Source organism: Polypterus senegalus, chromosome 12 (genome assembly GCF_016835505.1).
Source record: "Polypterus senegalus isolate Bchr_013 chromosome 12, ASM1683550v1, whole genome shotgun sequence".
Lineage (NCBI taxonomy): Eukaryota > Metazoa > Chordata > Cladistia > Polypteriformes > Polypteridae > Polypterus > Polypterus senegalus.
Window position 1 is genome coordinate 103,986,290 of NC_053165.1, and position 23,408 is coordinate 104,009,697.

The 23,408-nt window shown below is 38.7% G+C and overlaps 1 protein-coding gene across 2 annotated transcripts in view; it reads left to right on the forward strand.

The window, feature by feature from the left end:
* The window catches only part of LOC120541449 (aminopeptidase N-like), an 82,578-nt gene that overhangs the window by 17,210 nt on the left and 41,960 nt on the right, over nt 1–23,408 (forward strand). For both annotated transcript variants that reach the window (XM_039773087.1, XM_039773088.1), the window contains exons 4-10: nt 902–1,028; nt 5,305–5,459; nt 9,201–9,314; nt 10,534–10,677; nt 17,873–17,938; nt 19,453–19,518; nt 19,861–20,036. In XM_039773087.1, the coding sequence (XP_039629021.1) occupies nt 902–1,028; nt 5,305–5,459; nt 9,201–9,314; nt 10,534–10,677; nt 17,873–17,938; nt 19,453–19,518; nt 19,861–20,036 (848 nt within the window). The remainder of the gene's footprint in view (nt 1–901; nt 1,029–5,304; nt 5,460–9,200; nt 9,315–10,533; nt 10,678–17,872; nt 17,939–19,452; nt 19,519–19,860; nt 20,037–23,408) is intronic.

The following is a 23,408-nucleotide window of genomic DNA, read 5'->3' on the forward strand; positions in this document are numbered from 1 at the left end:
CAATGCTATGCTTCATCATTTTTGATCACATCTTGCTTTTGCAAAACTTGTCACAATACAATACAATACAATACAATACAATACAAATCACACAAGAAGTGCAACAATGGGCTTTAACAGGCCATGCCCTTTGACAGCCCCCCCAGCCTTGACTCTCTAAGAATACAAGGAAAAACTCCCAAAAAAACCTTGTAGGGAAAAAATGGAAGAAAACTTGGGAAAAGCAGTTCAAAGAGAGACCCCTTTTCAGGTAGGTTGTGCGTGCAGTGGGTGTCAAAAAAGGGGGTCAATACAATACAATACACAGAACAGAACACAAGTAATCCTCAATACAATATAATAGTGCAATTGAAACAGAGCAGAATTCAACAATAGATGATATTACATAATACGATTTGGATTTGTTAAGAGTGCTGGAGACGTCGGCCATCAAGCTGCCTCCCCCCATTGGCCATTCCACAGTTGAGTCAGTGCTGGGCCAGCCAGTCCGAAGAAAGGACCCCTCTACCTGATGATTCCTGCGATCCTCCATTAGAAACAACATGGCAGGTGGGCAGTGGCACCAAGTGCCACATTTGAGTACCAAGAAGACAATATGTTTCCCATAGAAAATGATCAGCCTTTGGATAACATTTACCTGTAAGCAGTAAATATGCATTTTAACAAATAAAAATGAACAAAGCAGGTCTTAGCAGTAAAGATTTTAGGTTTGTTCCAGCTTTACATCAAAGAGATGGGGGCTTTTCTTTCTGGGTCACTAGCCTACCCAGCCTGTTTAAGCAGATATTTGATTTTAGGTACTCAACTGATGTTGGCTCCATGACATTGCTTTATATTGTATGATAGTTTTTAACACACCAGACAGTGAGGTTAACAAAAGTGCCCAACTTTACCTTTTCAGGTTCGCATTTGGGCTCGCAAGGAAGCAATTTATAAAGGACATGGAAACTACTCTTTAAAGGCTGCAGCATCAATCCTGAACTACCTCGAAACTTACTATAACATCTCATACCCACTACCAAAGTCAGGTGAGTGCTATCAAACAATGAGGGATACTTGTGAACTTAAACATAATGTCCATTTTAGCCTCATATTAAGTTTGATTCAGTTAATGTTTGTGTAGCACTCTTCACTCAGTGCAGGATCAAAGTTCACAGGTAAAACACAATTTCAAACTTTACAAATTACTTATTACATAATACATACAGTGCATTCGGAAAGAATTCACAGCGCATCACTTTTTCCAAATTTTGTTATGTTACAGCCTTATTCCAAAATGGATTAAATTCATTTTTTTCCTCAGAATTCTACACACAACACCCCATAATGACAACGTGAAAAAAGTTTATTTGAGGTTTTTGCAAATTTATTAAAAATAAAAAAACTGAGAAATCACATGTACATAAGTATTCACAGCCTTTGCTAAATACTTTGTCGATGCACCTTTGGCAGCAATTACAGCCTCAAGTCTTTTTGAATATGATGCCACAAGCTTGGCACACCTATCCTTGGCCAGTTTCGCCCATTCCTCTTTGCAGCACCTCTCAAGCTCCATCAGGTTAGATGGGAAGCGTCGGTGCACAGCCATTTTAAGATCTCTCCAGATCTGTCTGGGCTCTGGCAGGGCCACTCAAGGACATTCACAGAGTTGTCCTGAAGCCACTCCTTTGATATCTTGGCTGTGTGCTTAGGGTCGTTGTCCTGCTGAAAGATGAACCGTCGCCCCAGTCTGAGGTCAAGAGCGCTCTGGAGCAGGTTTTCATCCAGGATGTCTCTGTACATTGCTGCAGTCATCTTTCCCTTTATCCTGACTAGTCTCCCAGTTCCTGCCGCTGAAAAACATCCCCACAACATGATGCTGCCACCACCATGCTTCACTGTAGGGATGGTATTGGCCTGGTGATGAGCGGTGCCTGGTTTCCTCTAAAGTGACGCCTGGCATTCACACCAAAGAGTTCAATCTTTGTCTCATCAGACCAGAGAATTGTGTTTCTCATGGTCTGAGAGTCCTTCAGGTGCCTTTTGGCAAACTCCAGGTGGGCTGCCATGTGCCTTTTACTAAGGAGTGGCTTCCGTCTGGCCACTCTACCATACAGGCCTGATTGGTGGATTGCTGCAGAGATGGTTGTCCTTCTGGAAGGTTCTCCTCTCTCCACAGGGGACCTCTGGAGCTCTGACAGAGTGACCATCGGGTTCTTGGTCACCTCCCTGACTAAGGCCCTTCTCCCCCGATCACTCAGTTTAGATGGCCGGCCAGCTCTAGGAAGAGTCCTGGTGGTTTCGAACTTCCTCCACTTACGGATGATGGAGGCCACTGTGCTCATTAGGATCTTCAAAGCAGCAGAAATTTTTCTGTAACCTTCCCCAGATTTGTGCCTCGAGACAATCCTGTCTCGGAGGTCTACAGAAATTCCTTTGACTTCATACTTGGTTTGTGCTCTGACATGAACTGTCAACTGTGGGACCTTATATAGGCAGGTGTGTGCCTTTCCAAATCATGTCCAATCAACTGAATTTACCACAGGTGGACTCCAATTAAGCTGCAGAAACATCTCAAGGATGATCAGGGGAAACAGGATGCACCTGAGCTCAATTTTGAGCTTCATGGCAAAGGCTGTGAATACATGTGCTTTCTCAGTTTTTTATTTTTAATAAATTTGCAAAAACCTCAAGTAAACTTTTTTCACGTTGTCATTATGGGGTGTTGTGTGTAGAATTCTGAGGAAAAAAATGAATTTAATCCATTTTGGAATAAGGCTGTAACATAACAAAATGTGGAAAAAGTGATGCGCTGTGAATTCTTTCCAGATGCACTGTAAATACAGATACGGATTTATTTAAACACACAGTAAAACAAAGCAGTTCCAAACTGGCATCTTGAAATGTTAATGTGCACTCTGGTTTGGAGGCAATGCTGTTGCATGTTCAAGAAAGTAAGCATGGCCTTGGCCATTTAAGGCTTTTTAAGTGAGAAGGAAGGATATTGATAACATCTCTAAGCTGATCTGGAAGCCTTTGTCAAGAAGTAAGAGCAGTAGTGATGTAGTCGTACTTCTAGTTCTTGTAATGATTCTTGTAACATTTGAACTTTTGAACTGACCAAATCCAGCATTAGCAATGATTTCAAGAAAGCATTACAGTACATTAGAATATTAGAACAATCTAGACAAGAACAGGCCATTCAGCCCATCAAAGCTTGCCTGTTCTATCCACTTAATTGTTCTAAAAAACATCAAGTCGCGTTTTGAAAGTCCCTAAAATCCTACTATCAACCACACTACTTGGTAGCTTATTCTATGTGTCTAAACTTCCTAATGTTTGTGCAAAATTTACCCTTAACAAGTTTCCAACTGTGTCCTTATGTTTTTGATGAACTCATTTTAAGATAACAGTCTCGATTCACTGGACTAATTCCCTTCATAATTGTAAACACCTCAATCATATCAACTTCTTAATCTTCTTTTGCTTAAAATAGTCAATCTTACTAGAAATATCAAACATAAATTATAGTGAATTTAGTTGTTCGTAATCTTAAAATAAGCTAAAGAGGACAAAGCTCTAAAAACAGATTTATTGACAAAAATAAGAAAGGTGGGGCAGGGGAAATATAAAGAGTAGCAAAATACAAAATAAATAAAACAATATTCTGGCTTATGGTTTGGGTTGCAGTCAAAGGCCTTGGGAGACTGATCTCCAGATGCTGAAACTTTCTCTAATGACATGGAATGGGACTCCTCTGGCAGGGACAGGAACTCGTTCTAGTGCATGAGGTGGAGAGGTACCGTCTAGATATAGTCAGGCTCACCTCAGTACATAGCAAAAGTTCTGGAACTCCTGAGGAGGAGCAGTACATTATTCTGCCTAAGAGTTGCCCAGGATGAAAGATGTTCAATGAATGTGGACTTACTCACAGCCCCCAGCCCAGCATGTGTACATTGGCATTTTCCTCTGTAGGCAAGAGGGTTGCCTTCTTGCAACTTCAAGTAAGAAGAAGGGCTCTGACTATTATCTGTGCTTATGCACCACCAATTGAGTCAGAGTATTTGGCCTCCTTAGAGACCTTGGGGGGAATCTTGAAAGGTAGTCCCTTTGGGGACTGTATTGTTCTTCTGGGGAACTTTAATGCTCACGTTGGCAAATAGAGTGAAACCTGGAAAGGTGTGATTAGGAGGACTGGCCTACCCAATCTGAACGTGAGTGGTGTTTTGTTGTTGGAATTCTGTGCTAGTCACAGTTTGTCCATAATAAACACTGGAGAAAGAAGTTGGACAAATCAGGTAGACCCAAACATGTAGTGAAGATGTGCTGGGAATGCTTGGTAGTGGTCCCTGTGCAGGAAATCTTCATCTCGCAGCTCTTGATGAACTTTTCTTGCATTTCAAGGAAAGATGGGGTCGTTGAACCCAAGAAGTCCGTTTTCCATGCCTTCATTGCTAAGGCATCTGCATAGAATTGCTGCTGTAAGGTCATTGCTGCCTGTCACTGGGGCAATCCTAGAACCCAGAAAGAACTGTTTGTTAAATGCCATGAAAACGAATTACAGGTGCTTTTTTTTCCAATCTCAGTCATGCAGGAAAATAGGGAAGATAAGTCACATTTGTTATGCCTCTATTAAAAATTAGGTGATTTGCCATTCTGAAAGATGAACTCACAAGGGATTCTGTACATAACGATGTTTGCAAAGCACCTGCTTCCTGATCTTAACAGCTTATGTATACACACATATTAATCTCCTGAGCAAGTAAAGTTATTCTGGGCTATCACTGCAAAGAACCTGTGTGCAGATCTCTAGTGTGTTGCATGCATACTGGCCAATTCATGCTAGAGAGCAGGAGCACCTAAACGTTAAAGACCTTGACCTATGGCACTATGTGCTGTTATGCTTATCCTGAAATTTGAAACCATAAACCCTACTGGATGTTCCTGTCATCTCCTGTAATGTTTTTTTTTTTTAATGAGCTGTCTATTTTATGAGATATTCATGTGAACAGTTTCAACACATATGTGACATGGAGAACATAATTTTGTAGAACACCCACCCAGAGGATTCAACCCTCCATGACTACTATTCTATTGCAGGGCACACTCATCCACAAAGTCACAATTACTCATATTAATCCAATTTAAAGTCACAAATGAAAGGAAAACTCATCCAGACATTGACTAGGTTTAGATTCCATGACCATCTCCTCAGAACTGTGAGGCAGCAGAGCTACACACTGCACAGTATTGAACATTAAAGCAATTCAGTTTGCATTTGTAAATGCTATAAAATATTTTTTGTATTGTTTTTGTAATTTTCAGACCAGATTGCTGTCCCAGATTTCAATTTTTTTGCCATGGAAAACTGGGGCTTGCTTGTTTATCATGAGAATGGCCTTCTGCTTGATCCAAATGATTCCTCGACTCAGAACAAGGAGGCAATTGTGCTCATTCTTGGTCACGAATTGGCTCATCAGGTAACATGCACAAAATAAGTTTAACATTATGAAGTAAGTCTGTTTTAACATAACATCAGAGCAATTGCAAGTAGAACTTTCCAACAAGAAGTCATTTTGGTGTTAGTGCTTAGATCTGAAAAACAAGCTAGAATTTTGGGAATCATCTGTATGCCCCTTGCTTTCTCTATTTAGTCTTTTGCCAGAGATAATGAAACAGTAAGCATTGTTGAGACAACCGTGATTACAAATGTTAAGTCCTCATTGCAGTGCAGTATCATTTGAATGTCATCCGAAAGGGATATTGATTATTAAGTGAAAAGAAAAAAATGGAGCTTCAATCAATCTTACATTAGTTTCTGGGGCCATTATCAAGGCAAAGACTGCAGGGCAGGGTGTCTGAAGTTCTGATGGGGCAACAATATTGCATTTGTAATACAGCCTTTTAATAACTTCTACATTCACCTTCCTAAAAAGTTTGTAGCTGTTCAAAATAATGTATTTATAACTTTTATTGCAAGATAAGTACTCAATCTATATGTGGAATGTCTATGTACTATTGTAATAGTACTTTTACTATTGCAATTGAGAAGCTCAATTCACTTACTAATCAAAAAAGCAGAGACTCGAAACAGAAATAAAGTCAACAGTAGTGCATTTTATCCCATAACTGATTGACAAATTCTAAGAAATTACAACTAAAGATGGTTAGAAAATGTGGGGTTTGGGGAAGTTATGGGGCATTCAAATCTTGAAGGTTGATTATAACGGTTAATTAATGCAGCCTTAATTGATATTTACTGTACCTTATCTGAAATTTATTTTATTTTTACCCATACTTACAGCAGACATGCTGTTCAAAAGCTGCTGCTCTTGTTCCTGCTTGTGGTGTTTAAATATGGAGTATGGGTCAGTGTGAACTGGGTGGAGGAGCTGTTACTCTGCACTCTCATGAGTCAGTTTTGATGTGAATTATGATTTAGTGGTTAGTGTCGTTAGCTGATTACTGACAAAATACAACAAATTCTAGGACACAAGCTAAGTTAGCAAAAATGCTTAAAAGTCATGTTGTTCAAAACTGTGGGGATTGCTGCAGCTCAGATGAGGGGCGACGTCTCTTTTTACCTCAGTGTGGCACCAGCCTGGTTACCTTTCCACACTACATGATGTGATACAATTTTGACTGTAATGTTAAAGTAACTGAATGATTGAAAATATCATGATATAGTTCTATGACAAATATAACTTATTTGTTAAAACATTGTAGTGTGTATAAAATGTTTGTAAAACTAGCAGAGGTGCCTAGCACTGCCAGGAGTTGACTAAAGTGCAGGTATAGTCACTAAATTAATTCCTCAAGAGAAAATGTTTGGTCTAAAATCAAAATTTCATTTAATAAAACTACTGTATGATTTATAAATACATACCAGTGCTAGGTCACAAAAATGCCTCCTAGGGACACTTCCATGTCAGATAGATAGATAGTGTCAAATGTGTGTGAAAAAGGAACAGTTTAAGAGCTCTGGTGATGGTCTGCCACTCCAAAGGTCGGCGCTGTGTGATAGCTCCTCCATCTACAGACCAGAACATTTCTGCCACTGACATCATTTTCTGTGTCAATCTGCCTGGACCTGCCTCTTCCTGGAGGAAATACATATAACCAGAAGCTCTGCCATCTTCGAATCAGTCAGAAAAGATGTTTCGTTAATGCTCTTAATCTTGTTTTCTTTATTTTTTATTTATTTCAGTTATACAGGGTTCGACCACAGGTGCCCCAACCCTTCTTATTGCATCCTCCTGTTCTTATAATAGATATTAAGGAAAGACACTAAGATAGATATTACAACATGCATTACAAAATACATTCCAATAGACCCTGGACTGCAAATGTTTAACACTGAGGGCTATGTTGATTAATTCAATTTCAACCTAACTTAAACAGGTAGGATAGCTAGTAAAATACATATATAAATATATTATAAATAACTTCAAGAGAAGGAAATTTAGAAGCAGAGCCTAGTTGCTGTGACATACAGCACAGTAATCAGCCCAATTCTAATGATCGGTTACGCTTTATCCAAAATCATTTTCTGACACGACGCCATGAATTGGAATGGAATTAGCATGACAATTCATAAAAATGAAAAGATTACATAGATAGATAGATAGGAAATATAGATTTTACTTTATTTGTCCCCAAGGGTAAGCTCTAGAAAAATATACATATTATATGGCTTGGATAATAATAAGAGATCTGTTGCCATCCAATAAAAGGCTTGTAGGTGGGAGTTTGATAAATCAACTGTGATCGGATCTGCCCAGTGGTGCTACAAGGTTACATTTGAAGTCATTTAACATTGACATAAAGCAGGTCCAACCTGTCCACAAGTGCACTATGAGACATATTGATCCAAGTTTTTCATTGCTTTTTCCAAAGTCTTGTGGATGAAGTAATCATATATTCAAAATAATTCAACATTAGAGCATTGGTAACATTTCTGTTAGTGAGTCCCAATTTGCAATATTCATCTAAAAATTAATCAGGATTATGTAATTTATCTCTACAGTCTGCCTCTTGCCCTTTTTCTTCTCCTTCTGATTGTATTAGGAGAAATCCACACTGTAGAGAATAGTACATTTAAACGAGTTTTCTGCACTACCTAAAATGCCACAGTACCGAACACACCATAATTTGCCATAAGAGGTTTATCCATCTTGTTCAAAAGCAACTGAACATTCATCTTTATTGATGAGAGACCAGATTCTGAGTTCTGTCCACCTTTCTTTTAGGGCTGTTCTGGCTCTTCTTCGGACAAGCCGCTCCTCTGCTAAGGTGTAACAGAGCTCCTCAGGTGCTAGTGATCACAGTGCTACCAGCTGACTAAGGCAATATTTAATGTATCCCACTTTACAGACTCACTTACATTTTTGGGTGCTGCAGAATGTAAGATAGTCATCAGATCCTTCCTTCCTCATCCTCTGACTTCTCTCAAGTTTATATCATGTTCAAAATGCAATAGAGACAAGCCAACTGTTTAGTTTGTGATGACAGCAGCATATCATAAATTTAAAATCCATTTATATATTTATAATGACAAATCTGATGCAAGATCACATTTGATCTTAACATCAATAGTTTAAAAAAAGTTTATCTAGTAACTGCAAAAGAAGGTGCAGGCAAATTTTGGAATGAAACCTGGGGAGTCTGTATATAATTTGGTGTATTAGGTTACTGGACAAACAAACACACATTCAGCTTTATATATAAAAGTAGATAAAAAAGAGGGAATGTTGCCCTTCCAGGCTTATTGTTCAGGTGATGCTTATGACTTTGAGTTGTGTTAACCCCTTTAAGTTGTCTTTCAAATGTGTCATTTCCTCAGTATCGTTGACACTGCTTAAGCTCCCCAACTTACAGAACCGGAAGAAGGAAGGACCTGTCATCCCTTGAGTTTCTTCTTCTTCTTCTTCTTCGTCTTCTTCAGTTTTAGTCATTACTTTCTAATTTATTTCTATGTGTGTAAATTGGGCGATTAGGTTCCAGTAATCCAACTTGAGTGGTAGGTGTTGATCTTCCAGAATCCTCCAAGTATTGTAAAAGAAACATATGTATTTTTTATTACAGAAAACAATGAGGTCCTGGCCATGCACATGGTGATTATGCTTTGAACCTTGTTCAAGACTTACTGTTCAAGCAAATGCGGCATTAATATTGTCCTTTTTCATTTTAATAACCTTTTTCAAACGTTGTTGTTTTTCAAGTGGTTTGGCAATCTGGTTACTTTGAAATGGTGGAATGACCTGTGGCTCAATGAAGGCTTTGCATCCTATGTGAAGTATCTTGGAGCTGACTTTGTTGAACCATCCTGGAGCATTGTGAGTTTTGTAATGAGACTTGATCTCAATTAAATTTTATTGTAAATGTTTATTTAGTTTTGAAATAAACTCAGAATTAAATGATCTAACTAGAAAAACATGAAGGAACAGAAAGGCAAGGTCTGCCATGCGGACCGTCCTCATTACTACCCCGTGGTATTTGTGCAAAACACTGAATCTGAATTGGGATCTACCAAATCTAAACTATCTCACCAGGAGTAAAATGTGTGTTAATATTCATATTAATATTCACTAACCTAGAGAGTTCAATAGAGAACATACTGTATTGGTGAAAATAAATGACAGACATAACAGGATATTTGCTTATTGGTCAGATACCAACCATCTTAAATTTCTGTTTTTGTGTTTTCTATGTTTTGTTTCATTAGATATGACTTAATAAATGTGTCTGACCAGCCATCTTTATTAGAGAACAGCAGGGAATAACCAAACCTATTTAACTCTCTCTCAGATTGGCCAAGTTAGCTAAAGTTCAGTATAAGGGGTAACAAGAGAGCCCCATTTAAAACATGACATTTGGTCAGCTCAGTTGTAGAGGCAAACAAGAACTTAACATCTCCATATTACAATTCATTAGAGTCAACAACTCAGGTATTGTGAGAAAACATTGTCTTATTATTTTACATATCTATTGCTAGTTAGTTTAGCTAAAAAGGAAATGGTGTAAGAAATAATTCCTGCTTAGATGCTTCACTCTAATCAGTCAGCTTAGCTACACTCATATAAATAAATAAATACTGCAAAGTTAAACCTCATCCATTGTTGATGGGAAGAAACAACACAGCCCTCCTTGGATAAACATTGAACACACTGAGCAACTCCATTACCACACAGAGAGACACAGGAGAGGCAGTCTTTCCCATTTTGGGTCTCAGCAAAACTTTACCAACAAGTAATTTATTTCAGAACACCATCATGACGCTGAGTATTCTTTAGTTTTGGTCTTTTTGTTTGGTAGGCAGTATGGTGTAGTGGTTAAAGTGCTGGACTTCAAACCCTGAGGTTGGGGGTTCAGATCCCACTACTGACACAATGTGACCATGAGCAAGTCATTTGCCCTGCCTGTGCTCCAATTGGACAACCAAAAGAAATGTAACCAATTGTATCATAAATTCTGCCGGTTGCTTTGAATAATGGTGTCAGCCAAATAAGTATTATGTCTAAAAAGCAAAAAACATTTATTTTACTGTTCTTACAGAAAGACCTGTTTGTTGTCTATGAGGTCCATTATGTCTTTGGAGTTGATGCCCTTCCATATTCTCGTCCACTAAGTGCCAAAGAAGAAGAGATCAACACGCTTGAAGACATTAATGGGGTTTTTGATGCCATCACCTACAGTAAGGTACAAAGCTTTGCCAGTTTAAACAATAAGAATAAAATATTTCAATGCTGGGTGGGATGGTACCTCACTAATGTAAGATCTATAGCAGTTTCTGTATTATCTTGTAACCCTACCATCATTACTGTATACTAGATGATACATGTCTAAATACTCTTCTACTATCAAGTTCCCTTACAACCCCACAGTGGACAATGTGCATTAAAATCTCCACACCACACAGCCCTAAGGGTGTTTGGGTCGCATATAGTATCTAAACAATCAATAGACAACTTTTCACAAGGTTTATAAAAGATTACTACCTTAACTCCCCCTTTCTTATCAAAGACTTCAACAAGTAGTGTGTCAGCTTTTTTATCCACATTCACAACTCTATACTCTATGCCAGGGGTGGGCAAAGTCATTCCTGGAGGGCCGCAGTGGCTGCAGGTTTTTGTTTCAACTCAATTGCTTAATAAGAAGTACTTATTGCTCAAGTAACGCTTCTGCTTCATTGTCGTTGTCTCACTGGTTAAGATTTTGAACCCTTATTGCTTATTTTAGTCTTAAACAGCTGTATGCTTGGTTTTTATTACCCCTTATTAGCAATCAGATCTGTGGTGGGCTGGCACCCTGTTTCCTGCCTTGGACCCTTTGTTGACTGGGGTTGGCTCCAGCAGACCCCCATGACCCTGTAGTTAGGATATAGCAGGTTGGATAATGAATGGATGGATGGATAGATAGCAATCAGATACAAATAACAAAAGAAACCAGCATTTCTTTATTTAGCTAGTTTCTATTTACACCTGTGTCTATTTATTGTGCACTATTTGGTTTAATTAAATAGAAAAAAGTGAAGAACTAAGAATTACTCATCTGTTTTAGTCTTCAAATCATTTGGATGATATCCTTAGAAAGGAAAAAAAATCTAGGATATGAGAATGACCTGACATGGCAGAGTTAAAGCACTAGCAAGCCATGAAATTAAATTATTGACAAGGATTGTTTTTTTAATTAAGAAACTGGGTTGGAACAAAAACCTGCAGCCACTGCGGCCCTCCAGGACTGACTTTGCCCACCCCTGCTTTATGCCTTTTCTAACAAAACTGGCAATGCCACCCCTTTCCCAGTTAATCTATCCCACTTTATAGTAACATAACCAGCAGTCTGAAAATGTAAATGTGACAATGGCCATGTTTCCTGTATCTGATACATACTTCTTAAAATCTTGGCCATTTGCAATCAAATATCTTGCGTTCCATTGCAAAAGTCTAATCAAATTAGGTAACTTATCAATTTTGGACTGTTGATGCTCCTCCCATTGAGGTTTCATTTACTGTTTCCCATGTGATACATAGTAATCCCAGGTATTTTTCTGCTGCTTTCACTATTATTTTAATTTTTTCAGTACAACTTGGTGTTTGAGCCATAAAGTTAACTACATCTATTGTAAACATCACAAAGCTCATTTTATCCACTCTTAGAATATCCTTTTTTGGAGAACAATGACATTAACACCCTTTCACTAATTCAGCATTCTGTTCTTTATTCATTTCTCCTCTCTCAACAGTATTATTGTATTTAACTTTTTGTAATGTCTCTGAATACGATACACCTAATTTTATTTTAACTACTTCAACTTCTTGCGCTTTCCTAAATGCTTCACATCCTCTACATGCTGCACTATGTTCTCTACCACAATTACATTTAAATGTCTTACCTTCCTTACACTCTTCACATTTCCTATGTTTTTCTTTTCCTCAACGTTTTGCTGCCATAAGTCTGAATTTTTGGTATTTATAACACCTTATTGGAGGAGGTAGATACTATAACACTGGGTAGCTAGCACATCCAACTCTATCAGGGAGTTTTACTTCATCAAAATAAATCAATATTGATAAACTATTTACTCTTACCCCATCCCTAAAGACTTGTAGCCTCTTAACCTCCTTTAATTTAATTCCTACAAAATAAGATTTATTTTGTTCAACTGAAATGTCCACTAGAACACCATTAATTGAACTCGTAATTCCTCTGTTTTCATGTAGCAATAATGGCTCCATTTTTTACCCAACAGTGTTTTCATATCCAATGCTTTCTCACATTGTTTCATAACCTTATTCCTCCTCTTAAAGTTCTGGCATTACTACATCACCCATTGCTGACTTCAGTTCTCTAGTCATTTTAATTAGATTTATAGCAGGGGGTTGCTCCAAATCAATTTAAGAAATACCTTCAATACTTCTTTTCTTTTTTTAAGAAAATCATAATCTTCTTCTCCATTACTAGAAGTTATGCCAATATTTTGTTACTTTTTATGCGTCATAGCTCTGGATTCAGCTTTACTCCATCCTTCTTCTGATGACCCCCTTTCTCCACCTATCTTCCAGGTCTTCCTCTGCTCTTCTACCCAACATCCCTGCACCATGCCAGTTCTCTCTCTGAGCTAATGCAGGCATGCGCACTCATGCAGGAACGTGGAAAGTTGAGCACAAGGGGGTGTGAAGTTACTTTTGTTTTTTTTTTCGCCACAAGGTTGGCAGTAGTGTAGTTTGCTTTTGGTTTCGTTTGTATACATTTATTTATAGTTTTTATAGACTAGTTGATTTAAATGTTTCTATTCCATTAATGTTATGTCTTGTTTTAGATGAAGTAGTCATTGGTGTCGCCCTATTGGGGAGACTTTGACAGCTGGGAAGCTTAAGGCAGTCAATTGACTGCACTTTCATGTGGTGGACGAGTGTTTGGCAAGAGACTGAGAGCACAGAGAAAAGAGTAGCTGTGTGGCTCAGTGATTGGCTGCTAACAGGATATAAGCCTCCTATAAGCCAGGGTGGGCTCCTGATTTTTTTCTATGTTGATAGAAGAGCTTTGTTTTTTGTTTGTAGGCTGTACCAGAGCCTGGACTATTTTTCATTTTTGTCAATATTAGTACCCTTGGGGCTTACAAGAGAGGTAGCCTTGTTGCTTTACCAGATTTGTGCACCTGGATTTTTGTTTGCATTTTGGATTAATTTTTATTCTGAGACGCAGGTTTAGTGTTTTTGGGTCTCTTCTTTAATTTTTGTTCATTATATATTTTTTTGCACCTTGACCAAGAACTATCAAGGATTGTTACAAATAAAATCATCTTTTTTTAACAACACCTTGACATCTCATTTAGATTTCTGTGGTCATCTTCAATCTCGGTTGGTCACTACTACTAATAGCAGCACACTTGCTCCTGCAGGTGGATGGTGACACAAATCTGTATTCTTATATGTGATTTTTCTGTATTCAGTGATTGGTGTAATCTGTTCTTGCATTTTGCCACGAGAGTTGTTGCAGCACTCTGCGCTTGCACTTGGCAAGTAGCGATTTACAAAAAGAAAGTATTTTGCATTGTTTTCTTATTACTTTAATTCTTTTTTGTGTGCTGTATATACTGTACCCTATTTTTTGATATCCATTGCGTGCTCAACCTACATGGAAGGGGATCTCTCCCTGAATTGCCATTCCCAAGATTTCTTCCATTTTTTGGGGAGTTTTTCCTTGTCTTTGTAGAGAGTCGTGGCTGGGGGCATCAAACAACAGGGTCTGTTAATGCCCATTGAATCATTCTCAGTGTGATTTTTGGTGATACGAAAATAAATTGTTGTTGTTATATTCTTTGCAAAAAACTGAGTTTGGTTTAGTGCTTTGGCTTTGCAAACAGAATTTTTGATTTCTTAGTTCCAACTTTAATACATTTAAAGACTCATGTTCATTTCCTAATCCTTCTTTACAAAAAAAGGGTTCAGTCTGCTAGTAGTGGCATGAAACCATCTGTCTGATCACCTCATGCTCCTCCTCCTCTATGTGTGCATCATCATATGATGGAGCTGGCAAAACCAGCTGCTCCCTCATCACTTGTATGTCTCTCTTTAAAATTACCACAATATCGTTGTGTTCACATGAGATGCTGACCACCCTCTGAACACTCACCATTCACGTATGCCATGTGATGTCTCATATCCCCTTTAAGCCGACTATACTTCCTTAGAAGGCTGGCGTCCTTCAACTTCTGCAATAAGATGCTGCAGATGTTCTACCAGACGGTTGTGGTGAGTGCCCTCTTCTACGCGGTGGTGTGCTGGGGAGGCAGCATAAAGAAGGAGGACACCTCACGCCTGGACAAACTGACGAGAAAGGCAGGCTCTATTGTAGACACAGAGGTGAACAGTTTGACATCTGTGGCAGAGCGACGGGCGCTGAGCAGGCTCCTGTAAGTCATGGAGAATCCACTGCATCCACTGAACAGGATCATCTCCAGACAGAGGAGCAGCTTCAGCGACAGACTGCTGTCACCATCCTGCTCCACTGACAGACTGAGGAGATCGTTCCTCCCACACACTATGCGGCTCTTCAGTTCCACCCAGCGGGGTGGGATTGGGGGTAAACGTTAATATTATACAAACTTATTGTCTGTTATACCTGCATTTTTATCACTCTTTAATTTAATATTGTTCTTTATCAGTATGCTGCTGCTGGAGTATGTGAATTTCCCCTTGGGATTAATAAAGTATCTATCTATCTATCTATCTATCTATCTATCTATCTATCTATCTATCTATCTATCTATCTATCTATCTATCTATCTATCTATCTATCTATCTAAGCTCCAAAATAGATGATCTAATCTCATTTGTCAGCTGTACTTAATAAAAGCTGAAAAAGAATAAAAACAAACATTAATGAAGTCCTGCTTTATGTGGAATTACAGGGAAATGCCTGACAATGCTGAAATGTGAGTAATCAGAACTTGTGGTTCCATCTATTGTTTCTCACCTAACTGTCTCATTCGAGTGTTCATAATTCAGCATAAAAATGAAGAAAAATGACAAAGAAGTCACTGTGCCCTGATTATATTTCATTTGAAAGTGGAAATTCCCCATTGTTGTACTACACGTGGTGAGCCATCCTGGGCACTAACAGTGTCGGTCAATGGGTTAAGTGCTTCAGGAAAACATTTCTGATAAGCCAGGTCCAGAAACTGCTTTGGCTTTGAGAAATGACTAAAATGTGGCACACTGGTTACAAATAATGAAATGTGAAAATCAGACGGCTGTCAATAAGGTTCTAAACATACACTGAGTGGCCACATGGGTTTGTTTAGTGCAGATTGTCAAAAAAAACATGAGCCATCTTCTCACTTTAACCTGTAATCTTTTCTTCTGTGTTTATGAGACAAAAATTGTAGTTACGATATGATACATTTTCAGGCATTTCCTAGTAATTCTAATACAGTATGCCATTACATTTGGTATGATATCAGCATTTAAATATGTCCTTTTTATATTCTAAGTGACTTTATACAGTAATGCAGAGGCAAGGAGTAAACTAGCAACACTGATGATAGCACAACTCTCTGAGCTACTAGTCCATTATGCTTGTCAATGGCTTACTTTATATTACCAGTGCATTCTCTGAGGAGCAGCGTTTCTGTTTCTACTCTAGCAGCACTCTTTTCACAGCCTGTTAGGTGGTGCCTGACTAGTATGAGGCTGCTATGGAAATGGTCACCACCAGTTTTTCACAGGGCTGGAGAGCTTTCAGCACACAGCCTCCAGGAACACAAGAGAACCTGACTGGCAAAAGACAAGGTCCTAAGAATAATTAGGACTAGGTCTGCTGGGGAACTGTAAGCCGTGCAAGTGTGTGGAGTACCTCAAATGTGCAGCAGGCAGGGATGATAGCCTAAACAAGAGAGAGAAGAAGACTGGAAGGAAACAATCGTAGAGAGCAGAGGAGTTGCCAAGATTGCCCAACTCTCTTCCAAGAAAGAGTGCAAAGCCAAGGAAGGAACATCAGAGGTGGGCACACAGTCCCAGATCAGAACCTAAGGAGTGGTGTTGTCCCTCATACAGTCTAGGCAGCAGGGCAATTACCTTGGTGGCTTAGCCTTGAAAAGATAACTGAAGGTTCAGGGGGTCTGTTACACCGGGAGCATCTACATTGTGTTCTGCCCTAGTGCTTTTGGCTGAAATGGAGGGCCACTCTGATCCCAGAGGTAATTCTAAGGCTTTTCTGAAACGGATTGGTTTTAAAGCCACCTCATGGCCTGACATTCTGTGAATTCAGGGTTGCAAGGAGAATGGAACAAACACACTCATCTTGCACAATAAAGAGAGACCATGTTTGGAAGAGAGAAAAGAGAAGTAAAGTGGTTGCTTGGTCTGATACCGTCGTGTGATATATGATATAATGGACAGCAAGCAGGGGTTAGTATCTCTGCCGTTATGGCTTAAGGCTACTTACCTGGCTGGGACGCCACCGTAGTGAATAAGCAAGAAGAAAGGCAGGGTGCTCCTTGCCTCAGCCAGGAGACTGGCAGAAGATGCCAACACAGAAATGGATAAGCTGGTGTCCCACAAAGCCTGACTAAAGATCCTTACCTGGCCGGGAAGCCAGTATAATGGAGGGACAGGGGGAGACAACCTGCCTAGACGGTTTGCTCCCTCAACACACTAGATGGCAGCATCCCTGGGCTACGCAAATGTACGGATCACTGTAGGGCTTGCTTGGAACTTTAGTCTTGTTGGGCAGCTTGTTGGGTTCTATGGGCGCCACCAGAGAGTGCTGCAGAGATTAGTGATCCCTACTTTGTGGGGCTTCCACCAGACCTGGAGGTGCTTGCTGCAGGCGATGTCCTGGCACCAGAAGTACTGCTGGGCCTTATGTTAAAGGAGCCACTCTGCTTCACCCAGGCAGGTTGATGTTGGGTGGAAGAGAGTAAAGCCCACCTGGGAAGATTCAAGAAAGAAAGAGAAGAAAATAGAAATGTAATTGTTTTATGAAAGTGACAGGAAGCCTGTTTAATTATATTTATTTTAACCAGGAACTTGAGACTGTGATGTTGTGTCTGGTGTGCTATTAGGCCCCTAACATGTCAAAGTGGATAAGCTAAACCAAAGGATAAGTGGGGAAAAACCAACTTAGTTAGGCCCAGTGGCAGCAGGTTTGCTGTTTGGTTTATTATTTATTTGTGCTTTCAGTTCTCCTTATTGGTAGTCTACCCTGTAGTTTATTTTGGTAATACGTATGCCATTTGTAGTTTATTTGTGTCTTTTTTGTGTTTTTCTGAGTGAGGAGGCTTTACATGAGGGTTTCCATCTATCATGTCTTGGAAACTGATGTTTAAGGAGCTTTAAATAACTTTCATTTTGGCCAGTATCATGGTGTGAATTTGTCTTCTGAACAGGGAGCTGCGGTGCTGAGAATGCTCTCCAGTTTTTTAACAGAAGACCTCTTCAGGAAAGGACTCAGCGTGAGTTTGTGCTCTTTTCTTTTAAGCATAAAGGACTGAGATCATTATACAAATTTGATAAAAAAGACATATTAAATGTTCAGTAGGGTGGATCAGGGATAGGTTTCTGTATTGGGTTATAAACATTTTAAGTCTGCATTTTTAGAAAATACTTTCATAAATATTTCTATGTTTCTATATGACAAAATCACTAGATACTGTACATTCCTAGATACATAACTTGATTTTTATGCATGTTAGAAGACAAATACTTGAACCTTTTACAGGAAAGCTGCATATAAAAGAATATTTCTAAATAAAATGAATGGAGATTCAGGAAAAGTCTTTACATGTAGAGAGAATCAGGAACTGTAGAGGCACAGAGGGCTGCATGATTTATGAGGAAAAGAGACGTGTCACCAGAAACCGTGTTTATGTGGGAGTTTAACCTGGTGTGTGTGTATGTGTGTGTGTGTGTGAATGTGTGAGAAGATCGAGGCTTTGATGACTTACGAGAAGAGACACTGAGGTTGACAGATGAGCCACCTTATAGTGTGGGCAGAAAATGAGAAGTGAGCTGAAGTGAGAGGTGCTTGTGCAGCCAGACGGGCACTTGGAGGAGATCATTAAATAGTGAAGATATCTGTTCAGTTTTTAAAGGTTTGTTTTGAACACCCATAATTATTGTTTATGTATGCTTATGAAAAGCTGTAAGATAATTGTTTATAATTCTTGTCCTTTTAGTTGAGTGTAGTGATGAGTAACATGATGTGTGAAAAATTGAATGTTAACTGGAAAAATTTGTAAAATAAATAATGTTTCACTTCCAGCAAACTTTGTGCCATTGACACAGCAGAAAAAGTGTTTAATTCCCATCTTGAAAGCATTTTCATGCATTCATTTTGCATGGTCTGCCAGCCATTTAGTATTTAAATAGGAATCTCTAATGAAAAAAAAAAATCTGTCACACAAAGACATTTTGTTGAACCGTCAGCCATGTGCTGTAGTTGTTCTGGTACTACGATGCCCTCTTTGGCAATTATGGAGGCAATTTTGGCCATCACAATCCTAAAGATACATTGTAAACAGAAAAGAATACTCAAAGCTGAATGTTGCATGAAGTATTCATATTCTCAACCAGGATAAAGCAGTTGAAAAGTAATGGGTGGATGTACAGTTTTAATAAGGAAAAAACACAGTAATATGCAGGTGATGCATTCATAGTGTGCCTTGGTGTGGAAAATATGCAGGATAACACATTTTTAAAAACACACTGCACTCCTCTGCAGTTACGTGAACAAGAGACAAAAATAGAATTGACTTTGCTGCCATGCGACAAATTACATGTATTACATTCACAGTTCTAGGAAAAGACATAGGTAAACAGAGAAGTGAAACTAACGTGAAAATAATTTTGTTCTCAATGTTGAAAAAGTGTATGAGGTTTTGACATAACTAGTTGTGAGCAAATTTACCCAAAGATTTTGAAATCTCACATCAAGCTCTTCAGTAAGGTTTGTGTTTTTCCTTTGCAGTCTTACTTGAAGGCCTTCCAATTTAGAAATACTGTCTACCTGGACCTTTGGAATCATCTGCAACAGGTAATACATACTAAATCAAGAGAAGATAATCAAAGCCCTCGGTAGAATGAAGGGCAAACAGTTGGCACAAGGTGCACCAGAACCCTGAAGTTCCATAATATATCTAGACTGCACCGTTCTATGTATGAATTGGAGTTATTAATCAATATGGATATCATGCATTTGTGCTGTAGATTATGATTAGAATGCCTTCAGACAATACATAATCCTTCCCACACATCAATCTAGAGGATCGGAAAACTGTTTCTTCTCAATTTATTGAAGGCTAAAGAATTCATAGGCAATCTGCTGGCTAGCATCTGTCATGAATGTGATGCTGAATGAGATTTCTTCTCACTCCAGGCAGTAAACGAACAGCAGAACATCCAGCTCCCCACATCAATTAGCGACATCATGAACCACTGGACAAGGCAGATGGGCTTTCCCCTGGTTACATTCAACACAACAAGTGGGGAAATCTCCCAGAAACATTTTCTCCTGGATCCAAAGGCCATTGTCAAAAGGACATCTGAATATAAGTAGGTAACAAAGCTGGTGGGTTTGGTGTCATGCAGGATTTCATTTAATAAAACATGTTCCACCTCATCAGTATTGAGGTATGTTTTGGAACACCATGATTTAGAATAAAAGTAAAGGGGTCTAAAAATGATTACATAAACTTGCAGTTTAGCGGAAGTGTACCAAAGGAACATAAAGGCTGGTAAAACAGTATTCTCTTCTTTAGACAAATTGTAGTTAAGTGTTATGGGTAGCATGGTGAAAGTGCTGCTGCCTTACAAGTCCTGAATTTTTTGTTCAAACACCTGTCATGGGCCTTTTGGAACTGCACATTCTGAGTGAGTTTTCTCCATATGCACATATCTGCATCCCCAAACCCGAGACACAATTAGATGGCATAGTTCTGGGTTCAAATACAAGATTGCTTATTGAAAACAATACCTATTACAGACTTCCAAATTTCATCCCAATTAAAACAATATAATAACAGGCTTTCTGCTTCCTCCTTTGACACCTCCCACATAATCTCATCTACCTCCTCCTGGCTCTGATCATATAGGAGAACACTACCGTTTATGGTGGACCTGGGAGTACTTCCAGTGCCACAGCATTACACCTTGGAAGCACTTCCAGTTCATGTGGAATCCCTCTAATAAGGGACAAAGCTCCCCAGTAGACCCCATCTGGTGGCCCCAGGAATCCTGACAGAGCTGTCCCATGGGACAATTCCCAACTTTCGTATCGTAAAATTCGTATAGTAGTTCCAGTAGGATGCCATCACCATGTGTACTTGGGGGAATACACAATTCCAGTCTGAACACACCTTCTGTTCTTCTGAGCAGGTGCTCCATCCTCGTAAAGAACTAGCACCTATCTCAGCTAGTACATCATTCCATCCTCAACCTCCATCATGGCCTCCCTCCTTGGCAAGGAACCATCACTCATCCAGTTTGGTATGTCAATACATACCATATGGTACACACACCACACATTGTGATTTGATGCCACACCCACAAGACGTTCATTTTAGGTTAACTGGTGACTCCTGATTTTGCCCAGTGTTTAAGCGAGTTTATGTGGGTTTGTGCATGAGTGAGCCCTTTGATATTAACAAAAAGACTCTGAGCCCTGTGACCTGGATAGACAGATTAGCAGATACAGTACATGGGTAGATGAATTTTTTACGTTTACACAATTGCCTTTCATGACTGATTACATTCAGCACTCATTGGTTTAGGAAAATAAACATTTGCAGGCCAAATGTGCTCTGAATATAACTTTTGTTGATTATTAGCTATACATAGCAATTGCATAAGGCATTCATCAAATGCAATTCAAATGCAGATATGGAGAGTGATTAAGAGCAATAAATGTATATATACACGTAAGGAATACTTTGCTCAGTGAGGGTATCTTAACCTTTTTCCTTGATAATACATACTTTATATGTTTAATACAGACTTTATTTTACTTTTTGGTACACATCTAACATTCGGGAGCAGTTTTTTTTTTTTTTGGTTTTTTTTGCATTTTATTGATTTTATTAAAATCAAATAACATTCCATACAAACAAGTCAAGTTTTACAAAACTAAGGTTTGAAGCAAATCAAACTCCACCCATGAGAAAGAGAGCTAGGCCAGGAGAGTAAAACTTTATACTAGTAAAAATAAGTAAATAGATAATTAATGAATACAAAATAAATTGAATAAAAAAGAGGGGAGAGAATCCGCTTCCTCAATTTAAATGCTTATTCTAATATGTCATTGATTAGATCCTGCCAGGTTTTGAAAGCGTTTTATACAGATCCTCTAAGTGAGGATTTGATGTTTTCCAATTTCAAATAGAATATAACATCAGTTACCCATGACTTAAAATAGGTGGGCTAGGATTCTTCCAGTTGAGCAAGATAAGTCTACGTGCCAATAATAAAGTAAAGGCAATCACAATTTGTTTGTCTTTCTCCACTTTAAGACCATCTGGAAGCACTCCAAACACAGATGTTAGTGGATTAGGAGGGATAGTGACAGCAAGGCTGTCTGAAAGGCATTTAAAAAAATTTGGTCCAGAATGATGTTAATTTAGTGCAGGCCCAAACCATGCGGCCCAGTGAGGCCAGAGCTTGATTGCAATGTTTGCAGGTTGGATCTTGCCCTAGAAACATTTTAAACAATTTTAAATGAGACTGATGTGCCTGATATATAATTTTAAGTTGAATAATTGGATGCTTTGCGCATATGGTGCTCGAGTGAATTCTGTGCATTGCTAGAGATGCTTTTCTGAGATGTCAAGTGAGAAATCCTTTTCCCGCTATACTCTCAAATCTTTGAAAGGGAGGGACTGTAAAATGTTTTATATATTACGGATATGCTGTCTGAGTCCTCAAGAATGATCAATATTTTTTCCAGCATAGAGGTAGGTGGGAGGTGAGGAAAATTGGGCAGGTTTTGTTTAACAAAGTTTCTAATTTAGAGGTAGTGAAAGAAATGTGTTGCTGGAAAGTTAAATTTGGAGTGTAATTGTTCGTAGGATGCAAAAACGTTGTCTATGTACAGATCTCTAAATGATTTAATCCCGAATGTTTTCCAGACATTAAAAACTGTGTACGTTTGAGAGGGTGGAAAAAGGTGGTTCTTGTGCAGAGGTGCCACAGATTAAAGCTTCTCTATCTTAAAATACTTCCTACATTGGTTCCATATTCTGTGTGAGTGAAGCACAATTGGGTTGTTAGTATATTGGCGATGACTTGTACTTATTGGGGTACAAAACAAGGAATATAAAGAAGTACTGCAGGATTTTATTTCTATTGCGGAACAAGCCTGTGTATGTTCTATTTGTGTCCATGTCCAGGTTCTTATAGCTTGTATATTTCCTGCCCAGTAATAAAATTGAAAGTTATGTAGAGCCATGCCACCTTCAGCCTTAGGTCTTTGTAGGGTCACCCTTTGGATATGTGGATGTTTTTAATTCCAAATAAATGTGGTTATGGTTGAATCTAATTTCTTAAAAAAATATTTATTGATGTATATTGGGATATGTTGAAATAAAAAGAGAAGCTTAGGATGGATATTCATTTTGACAATGTTAATTCTTCCAGCTAGAGTGAGATGGAGGGTTGACCATCTATGCAAGTCTTGCTTAATATTTTCCATACAGACGGCAAAATTTTGTTGATAAGGAGCTTTATGTTTACTTATGATGTTTACCCCTAGATATTTCAACTGATCTGCAATGATAAAAGGGAAGGCGTCCAATCTAATATTGTGTGCTTGAGAATTCACTGGAAAGAGCACACTTTTAGTCAAATTAATTCTGAGACCAGAAATCTTTTGAAATTCTCTTAGTGCTGTTAAGACTGCAGGCGCAGTATTTTGTGGATCTGATATATACAGTT